Raw genomic sequence first — 21487 nt, forward strand, 5'->3', positions numbered from 1 at the left:
AAGGTCCTGGGAGCAGATAATTGTGTAATGGTAGACTGTGCCAACAATCATTGCGAGTACGTTTATTTATTCATCCAGCTAAAGGGAAGAGAAAATTACGGAGTGGGGTTGAAGTGATAAATGTTGTGTGAAACTGCAGTTCATTTTTGATTTGCGGTCACAGTTTCCCTTCAAGATGTCAATTTGCTAAGGTGGATTTGTTTTGTGCTTTTAAAGCTTAGTGAGTCTGTGGATGGTGTAGCAGTGGAACATAGCCCAGAACTATCGGTAACTGTGACGACCAAGAAATCTAGTCAAGCGTGGACCTTTATACTCCATTGTAAAGTAAGTACAGGAGATTCACTTTATACGGTCTGTTAATTTAACATAATACCTGGAAGCTTTTAATATATTACACACACAAATGTTAACCGTAGCCAATACTGAATCTATCTTCCCATGAATTTTTAACAGCAATTTCCAGATGGAGATGAGGAGTTACATCATTGTTACATTTTATTAGTGCTCCCAAAATTAATGTATGCTAAGGAGGCTAGCTTTTGTTTCTAACATTGCCAGTGAGGCAGAATGTATAGCATAAAATATATTATATACAATTTAATTTGGTTGATATTAAGGCACTCATTGGTCGAAAATAAATAGTTTATTCTGAAGAAGGTATCCCCAAATTTGGTTGAAGATTTAGAAAGTAAAGAAATGTTTTCTATGATCACTTTATAAATATACTTTTCAGCAATGCTGTCTTGCCTTGTTCTCGAGGCCTAACTGACCTCAGTCTTATTTTGGGTCACTTTCTGTATATCATTTAATCATTTGCAAATGCTACTTATTCACTTCCTCATGATCTTGTTGGATGGTGAAGCAAACTCAAGGCGCAGAATGGCCTACTGCTAATTTTTAATGTTATTTAGATTTTAAGCTTCCATGATCTGTTCCCATAGCTCACCGCAGCCTCCAGCTGGGTTTATTCTAACTCCTTGTCAATGCATGCATTTCCCTTTTTGAATACAGTGACTTGCACAGAACTCCAGTGAAATCTGACCAGTGTGAAGTCTCAGCATGACCTCCTGTAGGTTGTTCTAATTATGTACCCAAAGTTCTATCTAATTTTTCACTGTCTTGGCATTGGAAGTTCGGAGATTAATAATGTATCTCTGCTAATGTTGCAAAGCTACGTTGATCATTCTTTCTTGCCTTCCAGTGCATTGTATCTTTGTGTTTTCATTTGCCATTCACCTCATCAATTCCATAACACATCAGATGCAAAAATTGAACTGCATTCTTAATTTCCACTGTATTCACTACCTTAGTCAATTCTATAAATAAGAAATGAGGGCCCAAGTGTGGATCTTGTTCACCATCCCTTTCTTAAAGATCTAATTTCCATGAACTAATTATTTTTCACTGAGGGATGCTTAGAAGTCCAGATAAATTACATCCTGGGGTATTCCACTTTTTGTTTTTTTTGCCAAAATTTGAAGGCGATGTGCTGATCTTTTTAGTTGGTGACTTATGGAAATTCACTGGGCAAACAGCCATATAATTCAGTTAGCTTAAGACATTACATGTAAATAGAAATGATATGGGCAGTGTTAAAGTCCGAGAGCAATTCACATAAGGCAACCCATTAGCACTCTTTCCCCTTGGTTTCTGTGGCCATTAGCACCCGGCTTCCCTGGCTATGATTCATCTTTCATTCTCACTCCAAATATTTCCCACTTTCTCTGTCTGTTAGCTTTGACAAAGAGTCATTGGACTCGAAACATTCGCTCTTTTCTCTCCCTACAGATGCTGCCAGACCTGCTGAGATTTTCCAGCATTTTCTCTTTCGTTTCAGATTCCAGCATCCGCAGTAATTTGCTTTTATCCACTGTTAAATTGTTCCCCGTGTTTGATTAAGTAATTGGCATCATGCTGGCACTTTCCTGTCATTACATTGGCTGTATATAGCTGACGAAATAATTTAAAAACACTATGCACTATGCTTGTTAATTGCTGTGACTGGGTGCAGTCTGCGTGTGCCTGTCTTTCAACAGCTAGATCTGAGTTTTGATAATTGTTATTAATTGTGGAATGGATACTTCGGCTATCCAGTCACTGCTCTATGCATATCTTCTCGGAACCGTTACAATGTAGAGCACAGAGCAGATTGACAGCATTGTGGATCTTTGTTTCATTTGATGCGTTTTCTTTGGACAGCTTTGACCCTTGTCAAAACTCCCCTGCCGCTATTTTTAAAAATAAATTTAGAGTACCCAATTCAATTTTCCAATTAAGGGGCAATTTAGTATGGCCATCCACCTAACCTTCACATTTTTTGCGTTGTGGGGTGGGAAACCCACGCAAACATGGGGAGAACGTGCAAACTCCACATGGTCAGTGACCCAGGGCCGGGATCGAACCTGGGACCTCGGTGCCGTGAAGCAGCAGTGCTACCGCTGCCCCACCGTGCTGCCCTTCCCTGCCACTATTCTCTTGGTATTATAATATTGGAAGAATTTTTTAGGTGACACAGATGGACTGTTTTCTTGTCTATTCCAAGTTGCTCTGGTGCGATGGTGGTGGTGATTCTCCTTGAGCCACTGTAGTCTTTGTACTTGACACTAGGGATTTCCAGGATATTGACTCATCACTGATGGAGGAGCAGGATATGCCCGTCAGAATGTTCCCTTTAATTTCTTTTGCTGTGCTTATTGCATTGCATGGTCCCTTTAAGTCTGCCATACGGTATCCACACATCTTCAAATGGACATTGGTTATGTGCAGCCTGTTTGTTCTCTGTGTGGGCCATTGTCGATTGCTGCAGCTCAGATTTAGACTTATTGTCACGTGTACGGCAGCACTGTGAAAGTATTATTCTGCGTACAGTCCAGGCAGTTTGTTCCATACATGAAAAACACAGGACATATGATAAATACACAATGAAAGTACATAGATATCAGGTGAAGCATACGGAGCGTAGTGCTAGAACAGTAGAGAAGATGTGGAGAGAGATCAGTTCAGTCCATAAGAGGGTCATTCAGGAGTCAGGGACAAAACTGTTTTTGAATCTGTTAGTGCGTGTTCAAGACTTTTGTATCTTCTGCCTGATGGAAAAGATTGGAAGAGCGAACAATTTGTGTGGGAGGGGTCTTTGATCATGCTGCCTGCTTTCCCAAGGCAGCAGGAGGTGTAGACAGAGTCAATGGATGGGAGACGGGTTCACGTGATGGACTGGGTTGTGTTCACAACCCTCTAGTTTCTTATGGTCTTGGGCTGAACAGTTGCCATATCAGGCTGTGATGCTGCCAGATAGGATGCATTCGTAAAAATTGGTAAGAGTCAGTGTGGTAATGCCGAATTTCCTCAGTTTCCTGAGGAAGTATAGGTGCTATTGTTGGGTGTGGCGTCACGTGGGTGGACCAGGACAGATTGTTAATGATTTGTACACCTAGGAATTTGAAGCTGTCAACCATCTCCACCTCTGCACCATTGATGCAGGCGGAGGTCTGTACGACACTTTACTTCCTGATGTTAATGACCAGCTCCTTGGTTTTGCGAGAGATTGTTGTTGTATCTTGCCACTAGGTTCTCTATCTCCCTCCTGTACTCTGACTTCTCGTTGTTTGAGATCCGACCCATTACGTTCATGTCATGAAATTTGTAGATGGAGTTGGAGCCGGATTTTGCCACAGTGTGTACGGGAAGAATAGTAAGGAACATTGGTCAGAATTGTATGTGGCTTGGAGGGCAACGTGGAGGCGATGATATTTCAGTATGTTATTGCAATTGTGCTTCTCAGTAGCCAAGGCCACAAGGAAGGGAAATACTCTCAAAGTCCTTGGTGAGTTGTTGTAGTGCATCCTGTAAATAGTGCAGGCTGCAGCAATGGGGTGCCAGTAATGGAGGAATGGATATTAAGCCTTGTGGTAAGGATGCCATCAAGCAAACTACGTTCTTCTGGTTGGTATTTAGTTACGTTTAAGTGTTGGAACTGTGCCAAGTCACATGAGTGGTGAGCATTCTATCTGGCTCCTACTTGAACCTGGGAGATCATGGATTTGCATAAAGGGTTCAGGAGGTGAATAGTTCTTCACAGGCTACCCAACCTTTGTCCTGTTGTACTCATCAAATTGATGAAGCTGGCTGGGTTAATCTCCAGCATATTGATGGTTGGGGATTGCCAATGCTGGATATTGAAGGTGGAGTTGACTGGGCTAATGATACACAGCTATAAGAGTTCTGCAGTCCAGCAAGAGGACCTACGGCCCATCATGTCCATGCAGATGTCAAGTGCACTTCCCTGTGGAATTTAAATTTGGGTAATAAATCTGGGATATAAGGCTCCTATCAGTAATGGTGACCATGAAACTATCATTGATTATTGGGAAAACATCTGGTTCACTTGTCCTTTAGGGAAGGGAATCTGCAGTCCTTACCCGGTCTGGCCTACATGCGACTCTTGACTCTCAGAAATGTGGTTGACTTTTAAATGCCGCCTGAAATGGAGCGCGACTCTCTGTTCAAGGGCAGTTGGGGATGGGCAACACATTGCCGGCCTTGCCAGTGATGCCCACATCCCGTAAAATAATATCGGGGGAAAAAAAGTGACATGGATAAATAGGATGAAAATGGTAACCACCTGAAGGAGATGTTAAAGACCGAGCTGGTGATAAGTGATGCTACTTCTGGGAGTTAATGTTGTTAATGTGGATAATTGATATGTTTTCTTTCCCCTCCTTTAGCCTGCACGTTTGCTGTATCGAATAGCCTTGCTCTATGATGCTCATCGTCCTCATTTTTCCATTATGACTGTTTCTGTTGGTGATCACAACACTCAGGTGGTACAAGATGTACCTGAGAACTGTCAGGAGTGGCTTGGAGGCGGAAAGATGGCTCAGAATGGAATGGACCATTGTATCTATAGAGTCGGTGTACAATTCAATACAGAAATATTTGGAACTTTTCGTCAAACTGTAGTTTTTGACTTTGGGTCTGAGCCAGTCCTGATGCAAAGGATTATGGTGGATGCTGCATCAATAGAAGGTAGGAATCTGATCATTCCTGCTGTTCACACAAATTAACTGCTGTTTATTTTCAATTTTGGAAATGCAAAAACCTATTGAAGGATCTAAGGTCTCAGAAGGCTCCTGTGGATAATTTGATTGGTGCCTTCCTGAAGGAGGTCTGTCTAATACGTTTTAGAATATAAAGATTGAATGAATGTCAGCATTGTAACTAATTCATATGAACAGAAAAGATCAGTGATAAAAATACAAGTAATTTCCCCCTCATGAGATCTCATTGTAGCAGTATTGGACGAGGGGGACCGAGTCTATGAAATAGAGCCAGGTGTAGAGGAGGAAAATTAGAAAACATTTCAACACGAGTGGTAGAAATTTGGAACATTCTTCCACAAATAGCAATTGATGCTGGATCAGTTAATTTTAAAACTGAGATTGATCACTTTTTGTCAACCAAAGGTATTGAGGGATATGGGACAAGGTGGATATATAGATTAAGGTCACAAATGAGTACTAATCTCATTGAATGGCGAGCAGGCTTGGGGGCTGAAATGGCCTATTCCTGTTTTAATGTTCTGAATTAAATAATAGTTCCTTGTAAGAAGTTGTGGTTCTAACCATTCTCTAAAATTGCTGCATGTGTTGTCATTGCAAGTTTGTTGAATATTTGATGGAACCTACCTTGGAACATAAGTAACATGAGCAGGAATATGTCCTTTTGAGCCTGCTTCCCCACTTAAGATGATGGAGGAACGCCTGTGTCAGTATCCACTTTCTAACCCCAAAGCCCTTGATCCGATAATGCCCAAGAATCTGGCAATCTCAGTTTTGGGTATGACTTTGTTTGCTCATGTCTAAATCATCTATGTATATTGAGAATGAGAAAGGTCTCAGTAAAGATTCTTGGGAATGGCGTTAGCTGTCTCAGCAAAGTGAGAAACATCCATTTGTTCCTACTCTCTGATTTTTATCCTTCAGCCATTCTTGTCTCACAGTGCCACTATAACAGTAGTTTGTATCTCTCTAGTCCTTTTAATGTAGAAAACATCCTCGGGGATTTTACCACGGCGGAGAGGTGACCAAACGTCTGATTTAAAAATAAATGGGGATTTGAAAGATGCAGAGAAAAGTGGAGAAGAGTTTAAGTCACTATTACTTAAAGCAGTGAGGAGAATAGGGAACCCTTGTTGTAGTGAGGAGAATAGGGAACCCTTGTTCTGACCATTTTGACATGGAGATAAAAACAAAATGCTGGAAAAACTCAGCAGGTCTGGCAGCATCTCTCGATTACAGAATTTTACTTATTTGTATTAAACAACTAGCAGAACGTCCTTGTATGAACTCTATGAACCTTTGTCCTTTCTTGTCTAGCAATTCCTGTGCTCCTAAAGGAGAAGTAAGTGAAACTACTGTAAGAGCTCATGGTCTGCGAGTTGTCTTGTAATGTAAACCTAACTGAGTAGAACAGCCTGTCAAAAACATTTTGACAGGTTAACTTGTCATGCCTGAGCTCACTCCCACTTGCTGTGCGAACTGTACCCAGCTGAAAGTGAGGATCAACCTGTTCTAATTTAGTCTGTGTTTCTGTAGTTTTGGTTAATCTTATGTTCTTGGGACTCAAAAAATATCAAATCACTGATATAGAAACATTTTTAGTATAGGTAAATGGTTTCATGTACTTGTTAATTTAATTTTACAGATTTGGAACACTTGATGCAGGCAAGACAGCAACTTCTTACCACAGCTAAACGATGGGATTGCACTTGTAAAACTATTGTAGAATTTGAGCCAAATGAAACTACTGACCTGGAGAAAAGTCTCCTGACCCGGTACCAGATTCCGCTGTCTGCAGACCAGCTCTTCACACAATCTGTGCTCGACAAATCATTGACCAAATCTAATTATCAGTCTCGATTACACGATTTACTTTACATTGAGGAAATAGCACAGTACAAGGAAGTAAGCAAGTAAGTACAATGTAACGATAGTAATGTGCATTTCATTGTTTCACCAGTCAACCCTCTCCGTTTTTGTCTCAATAGATTTGTCTATTGAAATGAATTTGCTTTTTCCAAGCAGGTCGTATGCGTTCAACACAAGAGGAAAGTGTCATATCTTAATCCCTGCTGTACTGCAGAATTAAATTATCATTCCGTTTATCTTTGGACACGTGCATCTTTGCTTTCTGCAAAGGCTTTTCATTTTCCCCAAACTTTACAGTTGATTGCCTTGATCAATGCAAAACTTTCTTTTTTTTCATTGCGTATTTCATAAACAGTGATTTGTTACTTCACTGTGCATTTCATGAACAGTGATTTGCTACTGATGCTAATGATCAGGGATGATTCAGTTCAGTAGTAATCTTATTTTCACATAGGGAGAATATTACTTTTGTTACTTAGCTGTACACTATTGTGAAGTTATGCTAAATTCTTGTTACAGCATCTACTTAGGACATGGATTTATTCGACAAGGTCCATCTATATATAGCTTTGGAGTTATTTTTTCCCTGACCTCACCTCCCCAGATGCTTGATCATTATTTACTGGTCTGTTGCGGTACTGGATCACAGAGGCCAGGAGTGTCCCAGCTTTAGTTTCTGATTGCTTTGTTTATTATAGTCAGAGTGACGGTAACTGGTAAGATTAGCTTTAATACTTGTAGGGTGAGGCTTGGGAGGAGTTATGGGGTGGATGTTAGCCACTGTTCCCATTTCTGATTGGCCAACTCAGCACAGGATTTGGATTGAACCCAGGACTTGCTGGTCTGTTTACCCGTGTACATTTACCTCAAGTCATTGGAGGTGGTGGTTAGTTTCCCATTCTCATTTTGAGAATTTCTTTATTTGTATATTTGGATCTAAGTTGACCTAATTCTTTTATTGTCGGGGCTGGAGGCAGCACAGAGAACCTAGGATTTGAAGTTTGAGCTTATCAAAGTTGGCAGTACAAGAATTTTGAACTGTATCTTGATACATCAGTTGATATTTCATCCGTTTGTTCAAATTCCTCTGTGGGTATTATTGGAAGCTTTAATAAAACAAAATTCTTTTATTTAAAAAAAAAAGTAATAGCAATGCCTCCACCAGGTGGAGCACTTGTTCTCCTGCTATGTGAGAGATAGCACCATGCTGAGACCATCGCATAGATCCCTATGAAGTGCTCTGTTTGGAATTAGGGTCAGGCTACATTTGAAGGGAACCCTGGCTCTACAGCCAGGGATTGTTCCACTATTCACTTTGAAGACTAAAATGTAGAAAAGCCAGTATTTTAATAAATCTTTAAACTGCAGGAATAGAACAGCAGTGGTTCTCCCATTCCTAATTCCGATTTAATGTATATTACATTTACTCACATTTTTGCAGACATAACTGCCAAGAGCTGCGCATTAGGTGTGTTCTTCACTCATTTTGTTTTAAACCTGGAGCTTGTTTCGATTGTCACTGCAGAAACCCCTCCAGTTTCCAAATGTATAAATAGGCTTGCAAGCTATCAATTATGTTTGTCTTAAGCCTAGTAGTGTTGCCATGATTGTAACCATGGGCAGCACGGAATCACAAGTGGCTAGCACTGTGCCTTCACAGCGCCAGGGTCCCAGGTTCGATTTCCCCGCTGGGTCACTGTCTGTGTGGAGTCTGCACGTTCTCCCCCGTGTCTTCATGGGTTTCCTCTGGGTGCTCCGGTTTCCTCCCACAGTCCAAAGATGTGCAGGTTAGGTGAATTGGCCATGATAAATTGCCCTTAGTGACCATAAAGTTTAGGAGGGATTATTGGGTTATGGGGATAGGGTGGAAGTGAGGGCTTAAATGGGTCAGTGCAGACTCGATGGGCCGAATGGCCTCTTGCACTGTATGTTCTATGTCTGTTCTATGTAACAGTAAAAAAACTCATATCATGAATTAATTGCGCACATAATTGCCAAGAGTTGCACATTGGGAGTGATATCCACTCATTTTGTTTTAAACCTGGATCTTGAATAATGTGCACACTAATCCACAGGCTTATAATATTTATTTTGCAAGAGGCCAAATAGATGACTATTCTGCTTTACCTTCCTTTTAAATAAAATGTTTTTAATTCAAACATTTCCAATTTTATGCAAAACACCAAAACTGCATATCCCACCCGAACCACAAACCGCACCTCCTCCACCGTCCCCACCGCTTCCTATCTACCCCACCCCCTAGCAATTAACGCTGACCAGCTCTTTGAAATACATAATAAATGGCTGCCATCTTCAGTAAATCCCCTCAATTGCTCCCCTCATGGTGTACTTGACTTTCTTGAGGTAGAGGAACTTCCATCAGATCTCCTTATCACACTGAGGCACTGGGTAGAGAAGGTGACCTCCATCCCATCAGCACTCCACTCAATGAGGCGAAGGCCAGGAATCGACCCCCACACCCATCTGCAGCTCCTTGACACCCCAAACATGGCCACTAAGGGACAGGACTCCAGCTCAATTTTCATAATCGCTGACATGGTGCTAAAGAAGGAGGTGCAGAACCCCTCAAGTTTGGAACTTGACCAGAACGTTTGCACATGGTTGGCCAGACACCCTCCACAGCACTTGCACTTGTCCTCCACTCACACAAAAAAACCCTCATGCGGTCCTAATCAAATGAGCCCTATACTCTACTTTAAGCTGTATTTAGCCAAGCCTCACACAAGGATGTGGAGTTCACCCTCCGCAGGGCCTCACTCCATCTTCCAACACCAGCCCCAACTCCTCCCACTTGGCCTGAACCCACTCCACCGACACTGCATCTTTGGGCATAATCCTCCCATAGATACCCGAGGTATTCTCCTCCTCTGACCCTGCGAGCGAAAGAACCCTCTCCATCAATGCGGTTGGCGACATCACAGGGAATGTCGGAAAGATCTGTTTTGCAAAATTGCAAACTTGCAGGTATCGGAACGAGTCCGACTGCGAGAGTCCAAATTCCTCTGACAACAACTCCAAACTCACAAATCGTCCCTCTGAAAACAGATCCCCCATTCCTTCCGACCCCACCTCTCTTCCCCCCCCCCCCCATATCTGCAGGGTGGAGACAACCATTGGATTTGCCAAATATTTCACCGGTGAGAATGGGAGAGAGGTTGCCGTTGTTGCCCTCAACACACCCCCTTCAGCACGGTGGTTAGCACTGTTGCTTCACAGCAGCGGGATCCCAGGTTTGATTCCCGCCTTGGGTCACTGTCTGTGCGGAGTCTGCACATTCTCCCCATGTCTGCGTGAGTTTCCTCTGGGTGCTCCGGTTTCCTCCCACAGTCTAAAGACGTGCTTGTTAGGTAATTTGGACATTCTGAATTCTCCCTCGGTGTACCCGAACAGGCGCCGGAGTGTGGCGACTGGGGGATTTTCACAGTAACTTCATTGCAGTGTTAATGTAAGCCGAATTGTGACAATAATAAAGATTATTACGATTTTGACTCCATCTGTACGGAGGTGGCTTCTGGATCCCCAGTCAAACCCAAAACATTCTCTGCATTCGCTGCCCAATAGTAGTATCTTGGGTTCGGCAGCGCCAAGCCCCCTGACTGTCAGTCCCTCTGAAGGACTATCCTCCGACTACATGCCACTTTGCCTGCCTAAATAAAGGACAAAATCAATTTCTCAACTCTCCCAAAGAAGGACTTTGAAAGGAAAACTGGCAAACGCTGGAACAGGAACAGAAATCTTGGTAAAATATTCACCTTGACCGACTGAATTCTGCCAGTTGCAAGTTGGTCTTGACCCTTCCCACCAAGCTCGTATAGTTCAACTTATGGAGCCAGGCCCAATCTCACACCACCCGAACTCCCAGATATCTGATATGAGAACCTGCTAAGCGGAGCGGCAACACCCCCAGATCGGCTCCTCTCTCCAGGGGTTTAACCAGAAACTCCACACTTTTCTCCAGGCTCAATTTGTACCCTGAGAAAGAGCCAAAGTGACTCAGCAGCACTATTATATTACCCAGGGTGGGGATCGGGTCTTTCATGTACAGTAAGAGATCGTCAGCGTACAGGGACAACCTATGTCCCATCCCCCTCCACCTACCTGAAGCCCTCCGGTCAATGGCCAACGGTTCTATCGCCCCTGCAAACACGAGGGCGAGGGGGGGGGACGACGACGACGATGACATAGGGCACCTTTGTTTCATTTCCCTATTCCATTGAAAATACCTGAGCTCATGTCATTTGTGTGGACAGTGACCTTCGGAGCCAACAATCATACCCGCGACTCAAATTTAGGCCCCATCCCAAACTTTTCCAGTATTGCAAACAAATATCCCCATTCTATCCTATCAAAATCCTTCTCAGCATCCAGTGCAACAATAACCTTCTCTCCTTCTCCAACAGGGACAGCACCACATTTAAAAATCGGTGGATGTTAGATGACAATTGATAACCCTTAACAGGCCCGTTTGATCCACCCCGATAACTTAAGGGAGACACTGCTCCAGCCTCCGCTAATACCTTGGTCAATGTCTTAGCATCTGCATTTAGGAGGTAAATCGGGAGGTTCGACCTGCACTCCACCAGGTCCTTTTCCTTTTTTAAGAGAAGTGAAATGGACTCGGGCAGGGAGCCCCGTGTTACTGAGTCGTCAAACATCTCCACCAGTAACGGTACCAATTGTCCTGCAAACTTTTACTAAAATTCCACCGGGAACCTGTCCGGCCGTGGGACCTTAACAGTCTGCATTCACCCAATACCTGTCAGGACATTTTCTGCACCCAAAGGCTCTTTCAACCCTTCCAGCTCTTCCTCCTCCACCAAGCACTCCCAAAACTCCACCATATCCGACCCCTGCTGAGGCGGCTCTGACCTATAAAGATTCTTATAGAACGCTTCTGCCGCCCCATTAACTTATCTGGGGCGGACACCAACCCGCCATCCGAGTATTGAACCTGAATAATCTCTCGGGAGGGCGCCTGCCACCTCAATTGGCAAGTCAAGAGACGACTGGCCTTCTCCCCATATTCGGGCATAACCCCACTCGAGCACTGCCTTAACTGTGGGCAGTAAATAAGAACATAAGAACTAGGAGCAGGAGTAGGCCATCTCGCCCCTCGAGCCTGCTCCGCCATTCAATGAGATCATGGCTGATCTTTTGTGGACTCCGCTCCACTTTCCGGCCTGAACACCATAACCCTTAATCCCTTTATTCTTCAAAAAACTATCTATCTATCTTTATCTTAAAAAATCAAACTGCATCTGCAGCCTCTTGCTGCTAACCAAGAGCTCTGGGGTTGGGTCACTTGAATATCTACCTTCAGGATCTGACCTACCAACCTTTGGTGTTCCTCTGTCGCCGCTCTATCTATCTGCACTTTGTGAGATTACCTCCCCTCTCACCACTGCCTTCAGGGCCACCCACAGAAATGAGGACGAAGCCTCCCCCATTCTTATTAAACCCCACATACTCATCGATCGCCTTTGATATCCTACTGCAAAACCCCAGACCTGCCGCATTCAACCTCCCATGTCGGTTGCTGAACCAGCCCCGTCTTCAATACCATATCTACCAGGTGTGGATCATGATCCGAAATAATTATAATTCTATGATTTACCAACACCACTGACTTGCCTTCCAAGATCCCGGTAACTAGTAAGTACCTACCTCCCTGAAGCCAGAGTGGAACACCTGGCTCACCCAACCCTTCCGAAGCCTAGTCTGGTCCCTCACCCACAGGTGGGTGTTCTGCAAAAGCACCACCTCAGCCCTTAAATTCTTCAAATGAGAGAACTCTTCCTCGCTTCACTGGGCCCTCCAAAGCCTGATCATTCCACGTAACCAATCTAATCGGGGGTCTCTCGCGTCCCTTCCCTTCAAGTCAACCATTTCCACTGCGAGGGATTATCGCTGCCATCTTCCAAGCTCCTACTACCAGGGCTCACCCAAAATGGCGCCGGAGCGAGGTGACTTCTTGCAAGCTGTGCCCGGCATACCCTCTAATTCTATCTTTTCTCTCCTTTCCCTATGTACGGTATGCTTTGTCTGTATAGCATGCAAGAAACAATACTTTTCACTGTATACTAATACATGTGACAATACTAAAACAAATCCTCTACATACTGCCACCGGAAGGACCTGCATTACATTTCCAAATGAATGTACACTCCATTTATTACAATGATTACATGGTCTGTTACATTGTTTCTTGACTTTAAAACTAGGGTTTGGGTCAGTGTTTTTTCCCACCTGTTTTTCTGTCAATGCAATCGCTTCTGAAGGTGTTGATTCGCTGGGTATTTCTTCATGCTTACCAATTCCACTGGTGCCTCACCTCAATGGTTCTTCACCTGTCTGCCTTGCTGCTATTAAACTATTTGTGATGTGGAGATGCCGGTGTTGGACTGGGGTGAGCACATAAGAAGTCTCACAACACCAGGTTAAAGTCGGAGCAGTGCTCCGAAAGCTAGTGTTTGAAACAAACGTGTTGGGCTTTAACCTGGTGTTGTAAGACTTCTTACTAAACTATTGATCATTTAAGTGTCCTAGTTGAGCATCCCTTCTCACCCAGTGACCATTCGTACTCCATTCCAGTAGTAGCACTGGACATCAGATTAGGACCAACAACCCTCACCCACTTTGTTTTTCTTCATCTTTAACACCCCCCTCCCAGACTAACAATGGATGCTGAGACCAATTGCAGTGGCCATAATATAGCCCAGGTTGAGATCAGCTAATTCAGCATAGGCTGCGGTTTGAAATGTTGATCCATATGGATTAACTGCTCACTAACCAGCCCAATTCGGAAAACTGGGAAGCTGTCTTTAATGCTCTTTAAAACTATGCCCTGGTTGATGATGTACGTTTGGTTTTCTGGTATTTTGTGCCAAGGAGCTTTTGAGCTCCTTCCTCCTTCCTTTTGCCTCCACTACATTTTTCTGACCTTTACATCTGCCATAGTTGAATATTTTGCCGCAGAAGGATGTAGGGAGAAAGTAACTTTTTAATTTTTCTTAAAAAGCAGAGTAAATTTTTAAAAAGGCTCTGTTGCTTTGACCAAGAGTCATCCAGACTCCACGTTCACTCAGTTCCCTCTCCACAAGATGCTGCCAGATCTGCTGAGATTATCCAGCATTTTCTGCTTTTGTCTCTGTTGCAAAAGGTGATTAAGATGTTAATGAGCTGCCATTAATGTTTCCCCATAGACTCTAAATAATAAGCAATTCATTATTCTGTCTCGACAATTGGAAAACACATGTTACAAAGTCCTTGATCCCCATGGCAGCTGTGCATAGCAAGAGATGCACCATGGAAACAAGTTTTCGGATTTTTTTGATATGGAAAAATGGTATGTCAGTTTGTTTGAAATGGAATCGTCGGTGGAGGCAGTCAGGTTTTTCAACAGAATGTTGTGGGAGAATCAGATTCCCAAGATTGTGAGAAGGTTAGAATGCAGGTGAGAATAGTCCGAAATTATCTTGAGTGAGGTGACCCACTGATGTGAGGAAGCATGTTATTTTTTTTGTATTGTTACAGGAAGATCAGTCGTATTAGATGAATTAAATGATTCTGATTACAGCTGTTATTTTGTGTTCACTTAATAATAGCTTATTGTCACAAGTAGGCTTCAATGAAGTTACTATGAAAGTTAGTGAAAAGCCCCTAGTCGCCACATTCCGATGCCTGTTCGGGGAGGCCGGTACGGGAATTGAACCTGCGCTGCTGGCATTGTTCTGCATTACAAGCCAGCTGTTTAGTCCACTGTGCTAAACCAGCCACTTCAAAGTATCTTGATATGCAAGCTCATCTCATCATTTGTTTGGTTCGCCTTTAGAGTTTGAAGAAGTACATGTGTGAAAACCCAAATATCCCGTTCAAATCATGAGGGCAGTCTTGTTTAGACACTGCCTGGTTACACTATTGTACAAGCAGGTATCCGGGCTAAGCAAGTCAACTTCTATAAAAGTAAGATGAACAGACTGCTATAAGTACTGTCTATAAATTCTATGAGTTAACACTGCAATGAAGGTACTGTGAAAAGCCCCTAATCGCCACATTCCAGCGCCTGTTCGTGTACACAGAAGGAGAATTCAGAATGTCCAAATTACCTAACAGCACATTTTCGGACTTGTGGGAGGAAACCGGAGCAGCCGGAGGAAACCCACGCAGACACAGGGAGAACGTGCAGACTCCGCACAGACAGTGACCCAAACTGGGAATCGAACCTGGAACCCTGGAGCTGTGAAGCAACAGTGCTACCCACTGTGTTATCGTGCCACATGAGCTTGATTGTGTAGCTATTGGTGCTTATGGGATTGTTTAGTAAGTGCCACTCAATTACAGAATCACATTCAACAGTATACATTTCGTTTGGGCTTTGTAAGCGTGGGCTGCTTGAGTACGGTCTGTACTCTACCTATTATGACCCATTGAAGGAACTTGCTGTTTGATTTGTTCAGCCAATCAATGGGATGTATGGCCTATGTTCCTGGCATTACAGTGGCACTGAAATTCAGAAATATCGTTGTGTGGTAGGCAACGCCTTTTTGGACTGATGGCTGTATCCTGTTAGTGGTAAATACCTACAGTAAAAATGGTGTGGTTGTTTGAAATTTGGCATTCTTGCGTTTGTCCTGATGAGCGTAAGATAGAAAGCTTCTGCAACTGGTCTCTCTTTTCAGCAATGTTCAAGTCTTGGACTACCAAGCGACTGTTTATATAATTGTCAACTGTAACTGCATTTAAATATAGTCAAATCTTTAATATTCATTTTGCATCCCAATGGGGAAATAAGTCAATTAATCCATAAATCATTAGGTGAATTTGAACTGCGACAGTCTGGAGACATAATGTTGCAATTGCTGATCAAATAGACTAAAATCACCGAGGACTTTCCCCATTTATTTGCAAAAAAAATGAGCTTGGAACAATTCATTTATGAATAATTTCCAACTTTGTGAAAGTTTTCCCCTCAACTGTTTTATTACCATCCGTGTGCAATGGATTAAGTTTGGGTCGTTACCCAGCACTTTTCATATAAACACGAGTTTGCAATAAGTGTGGTGTGCAGTTGAGCTTCTATACCACTCTATACAATCTGAAAATGATTGATCTACGAGCCCATGTCCATGCCCATAAGCTTGCCCAACTGCAGCATTAACTATTTATTCTTTTGGATGCTGCCAGTCCTCTATGCATAAAGAGATTGTGCAGAGACATAAACAGCTTTGCTTTCTTAAAAAAAAACCTCTTCTATTGAATTTGACTACTTCATGTGCACTTAACAAGATGCTGTGAGGTAAGAAATTAAAAAAATGAAATGAAAATCACTTATTGTCGCAAGTCGGCTTCAAATGAAGTTACTGTGAAAAGCCCCTAGTCGCCACATTCCGGCACCTGTTCGGGGAGGCTGGTAAGACCTAGCGTATGCAAGTTTTTTTAATATAAAGAAATACATATATAAATTTATATCGCACTCATTGTGATCGGGACTTCCCATAGTACTTTGCGACCAATTAAATCCTTTTGAACTGCAGTCACTCTTGTACTGTAGCAAGTACAAAAGATCCCACAAACAGTAATGTGATAATGAAGATATTCTGTTTTATTCATGTTGGTTGAGGGATAAATATTACCTCGAGTACACTGGAGAGACGGCCTGTCGTCCTCATCCAAAATAGCGCCACGGAATATTTTCAGTCTACTTGAGCATGCAGATAGCGCTTTGGTTTAGCATCTCTTCTGGAAGAAGCACCTCGAACAGGACAGTGCTTCCTCACCACCACACTATTTGTTAACCTACATTTTTGGGATGGTCTTGAACGTTCAGCCTTCTGACTCAGTAGTGCCACCAACAGAGTCCACCTCCGTAAGGTGGACACTGGCAACTTGTGCTTCACCACGCAATCTTTTGTCCTGATTTTCCCTTTCAAGGCCTTGCATCATCACCTGCATCCCACAGGTGTTCCATAACGTATATTGACTTTGCATAGAAAATAAATAGAATTTATGTCATTGGAAACAAGCCCATCAGCTCAACCAGTCTCCCTGAGCATTGACTCCATGCGGGCGGGCACGGTGGTGCAGTGGTTAGCAATGCTGCCTCATGACGGCGAGGTCCTGGGTTCGATCCCGGCCCTGGGTCACTGTACGTATGGAGTTTGCACATTCTCTGTGTCTGCATGGGTCTCCCCCCACAACCCAAAGATATACAGGGTAGGTGGATTGGCCACGCTAAATTGCCTCCCTTAATTGGAAAAAATTGGGTACTCTAGATTTAAAAAAAATTCTCCATGCTACCAGAAGTCATCATCGCATTTTCCCCAACACATTTCTATTTTCATTCACCTCCTTTATCGTCATTCATCCATCTTATTTAATCTTGAATGGTTACCTCATTCTCTACCGTAACCATGAATCTTGAAAATTAATTCCACAGCCTTAATGCAGAAATTTCTCTTGCCTTCTGTTTTATATCTCGCACATTTTAATATTGTCTATAAAACCCATTCAATCACCTCAGCAATTTAAGACAATCTGCTTGTCTCCAAACTCTTACATTTTTTTTTGTTGTTCTTGAGCACTTCTGTCAGAGAGTGGAAAATGTCCTTATTTTGGTTTTTCATTGCATTTGATCAGAAACAACTTTTAAGCTCCATTGGTAACTATATAATAAGAACTAGGAAGCAAACCGTGACTTTTTCAGTAATCACTGATTCAAAATAGTGCCATGTGTATCCTCATTGTATTTTGGTACTGTCTATTCAACAGTAAGTGCAATCTATGAAACAATTAAAACCCCAATTCTAACTAAAGTACTGGGGAATATAAACTCTTCCTACCACAGGATAGCATGTTAATGAATCTGTTATATCTTCTTTAAAGCCTCGCAGAAAAATACTTTTCACTGTACCTCTGTACACGTGACAATAAACAAACCCAATCCAATATACTTCCTGTGAATTGAGCCCACTCTAGCTGAGGTCTTGTGAAGCTTTTATCATTTTAACTGTTGTGATAAAACTTAGAATATATTTGGTAGTGTTGTCCACTGCTGTTAACGTACTGTGAACCTGCACCTTTAAATCCTTGTTCTATTGGATAGCACCAAGCCTTATTCCAATCAAGTAATGTTCTTTATTCACTGAATATATCACTTCACACACATTGAGTGAATTTCATCTTTATTTTAGCCCATTTTCCCCTAGTTCAGCGAAATACATTTGCAGCTTGCTTTGATCTTAAGAATTTACTTATTCATCGAGCCATGCAGCACAGAAAATGCCCTTCAGCCCATCGCATCTGCACCAGTCAGAAACAGCCACCTAACTATTCTAATCCCATTTTCCAGCACTTGGCCCATAGCCCTGTATGCCTTGCGATCGCAAGTGCACATCTAAATGTTTCTTCTTAAATGTTCTGAGGGCCTCTGCCTCCATCACCCTTTCAGGCAGCGAGTTCCAAACTCCCACCACCCTCTGGGTGAAAAGGGCTTTCCTCACATCCCCTCTAAACCTCCTGCCCCTTAGCTTAAATCTATGCCTCCCCTGGCAATTGATCCCTCCACCAAGGGGAAAACTTTCTTCCTGTCTACTCTATCGATGCCCTCAGTATTTTATGCATCTCAATCATGCCCCTGTCAGCCTCTTCTGCTCCAAGGAAAACAATCCCAGTCTATCTAATCTCTTGTAACTAAAGCTCTCTAGCCCAGGCACCATCCTGGTCAATGTCCTCTGGACTCTTTCCAGGACTATCACATCTGTCTGATAATGTGGATTCCAGAACTCCCCACAACACTCTACAGCTGTGGCCTAACCAACATTTTATATATTTCCAGCATAACCTCCCTGCTCATACTCTATGCCTTGGCTAATAAAGGCAAGTATGCTCTATACCGCCTTAACCACTGTATCCACCTGCTTTGCTACCTTAAGGGAACGGTGTACATAGACACCAAGATCCCTCTGATCCTCGGTGCGTCCCAGGGTCCTGCCGTTTATCATGTATTTCCTTGCCTTGTTTGTTCCGCCCAAGTTCATCACCTCACATTTATCCTTAATAAATTCCATTTGCCTCTTATTTTTATCTCTCCTGGAAATCTCAATGCCACCTCTTTCGAGTTTTGGTTTGGTTTTCTTTACAGACTGAGTGCACAGATATTATACGCTGTGATCTGAAAATATTAGAAGCAGTCGATGTTTATCACTTATGCCCTTTTGCTTCTTTGAATAACAGGTCACCACACCAGCAGGTGGCGTGGAAGTACTTTGAAACTGGTGAAGTGTTGGAAATGCTCTGTAGCTTAATCTCTCGTGTTCTATTGCGCAATTTCTAAAGTTCAGATCTGTGTTAAATGCCATTATAAACAAAAATTTGAAATTGGAGACAGTCTTGTTGATCATCTGTTTTCAATTAGATAATCTTCAACTTTCTTCAGTTTATTGCCTGCCAAAAGTGCTGATAACTGAGAATGCAAATCATTCCTCTTTTTTTTAATTACATACATCAAAGCAGACTACATAGGTTCAGAATGAGAGAGGCTCTCTCTGCTACCGTCCACCAGCGTGTACTTAAACTCCAGATTTATGTCAATGTCCATTTTTCTTTTGCCCTGACCATCTATATGATGTGGAGATGCCGGCGTTGGACTGGGGTGAGCACAGTAAGAAGTCTTACAACACCAGGTTAAAGTCCAACAGGTTTGTTTCAAACACTAGCTTTCGGAGCACTGCTCCTTCCTCAGGTGAAGGAGCTCCTTCACCTGAGGAAGGAGCAGCGCTCCAAAAGCTAGTGTTTGAAACAAACCTGTTGGGCTTTAACCTGTTGTAAGACTTCTTACTGAGCATCTATATGGGATGACCGATTGTGATTTCTAATTTATTGCCAATTTGTGCAGAATCTTTGACAGTTCTTATGCTCTGGACCCTGGTTCACTGAGTTGAGACAATTCAAACTCATTTCATGTCGGGCCTTTTACAGCCAGCAGAGAGAGAGGGTGCTTTTTATGCAGTCTCCGCTGAAGTGCTGTGAATCTTCGCAGCACATGGACTGCTGTGAATTCATGTCATAATCCTGCAAAACACTGTCTGTTGTGTGTGTTGATTTGGAGGGTTCAATGTACGGGGTGGGCTCTTCAATTTCTGTGTTACTAACCAAAACGTTTTAGTTCGACACATGAAAGATTTCACACATTGTGTTGTAAATAGATGCAGAAAGATCTAGTTCTTCCAAATATTGCATATTTAATGTGGAAATCAGTAGCAACTTTTGGGAGGGTAACGGTAGATTATGAAGTTGGAAGTGGAGGTGGGGGAAGAATCTCTTCCAGCTGGTTACACTGATTGTGGCAGGGCTGTTGATATTAGATTCCACTTGACATAGCTTGTCTTTTTCTGGATTGGTCATTTGTAAATTTTGTTTTTACAATAGTTAGGTTAATAACATGCTTAAATAGTCATATCCAAGTGCTACTTTTGAACACAGAATATACTCACTTTTATTTGCTTCTATCTGAGCCACTTCTTTTAATTTACTGTATTTTGAAGGGGTATTGAGTGTTTGGTTTGAAATCTGAGCAAGATATTGTTGGAATGTTCAATTGTAGCCAGTGGAATCCAGAGAAATCAAGTGCGTTAGTAAATGTGAATTTATTTGGGTGGCCTCATGGGATTTCCTGAGTTTGGTTTGAGCAATAAATCCTTGGATCTTGAGGACAATTTAAATATCTGTTGTAATGTATGCTCAAAATCTTCAATTTTATTTACCATACAGACTCCCCTTCCTTTGATGTACCTGTACACCGGAACAGAGCGGTACAAGATCAGCATTGTATGGGGCACCGATACCCACTTCCAATCACTTAACTCCTTCAGTTTCTTGCCTCCTGTTCAATATTTAAATCCAGCTTTTGATCATTCCCTATTTCCGTGCTCCTTAAGCTTCTCCAATTGTCTCCCATACGATACCTTGTCAAAGATTTTGAATCTGTCCACCAAACATATTATGCACCCCTTCTATCCACCTTATCAATCACCAGAACCCCTGACATTTGTTGTGTGTGAAATTCCTTTGTCTGCTTCTAATTATTTTCTTAATTGAGCTATTTAGTGATTGCATCTTTAATTAAAGATGTCAAACTTTTCCCCGCCTCAAGTGTTAATTTAACTGACCTATAATTACCTGGGTTAGCCTTTTTGGATGATGGGTAGTATATTGGCAGTTTTGCAGCCCTCGGCAAGCATTAAAATAAAGCATTTTTCCATTATCCTCTTGTCTTTTAACCAATTCAGGATTAACACATTTGGCGTGCTAATTTTGCTTATTTCTGACTTCTGTTTATCCATAACATGCTGAACTTTACTTTTGTTAATTAAATTGTTAAATATTACTTTTTGAATTGCCAATTTTATTTTTTTGAAAAGTCTTGTTGCAATTTATCTTTCTGTCTCCCTTATTTATATCTATCCTTTTCCATCTGCCCTGCTTTTTTGTATTCTTTTTGCATGGGCCTTTAATCTACCCTATAATGCCCGCTATTCCCGAGG

General features: G+C 42.3%; 1 protein-coding gene across 5 annotated transcripts in view; it reads left to right on the forward strand.

The window, feature by feature from the left end:
• Nucleotides 1–21487, forward strand: part of helz (helicase with zinc finger) — a 290186-nt gene that overhangs the window by 81449 nt on the left and 187250 nt on the right. For all 5 annotated transcript variants that reach the window (XM_072483730.1, XM_072483732.1, XM_072483731.1 and 2 more), the window contains 3 exons: nt 217–324; nt 4725–5025; nt 6703–6970. In XM_072483730.1, the coding sequence (XP_072339831.1) occupies nt 217–324; nt 4725–5025; nt 6703–6970 (677 nt within the window). The remainder of the gene's footprint in view (nt 1–216; nt 325–4724; nt 5026–6702; nt 6971–21487) is intronic.

This window comes from Scyliorhinus torazame, chromosome 18 (assembly GCF_047496885.1).
Source record: "Scyliorhinus torazame isolate Kashiwa2021f chromosome 18, sScyTor2.1, whole genome shotgun sequence".
Taxonomy (NCBI): domain Eukaryota; kingdom Metazoa; phylum Chordata; class Chondrichthyes; order Carcharhiniformes; family Scyliorhinidae; genus Scyliorhinus; species Scyliorhinus torazame.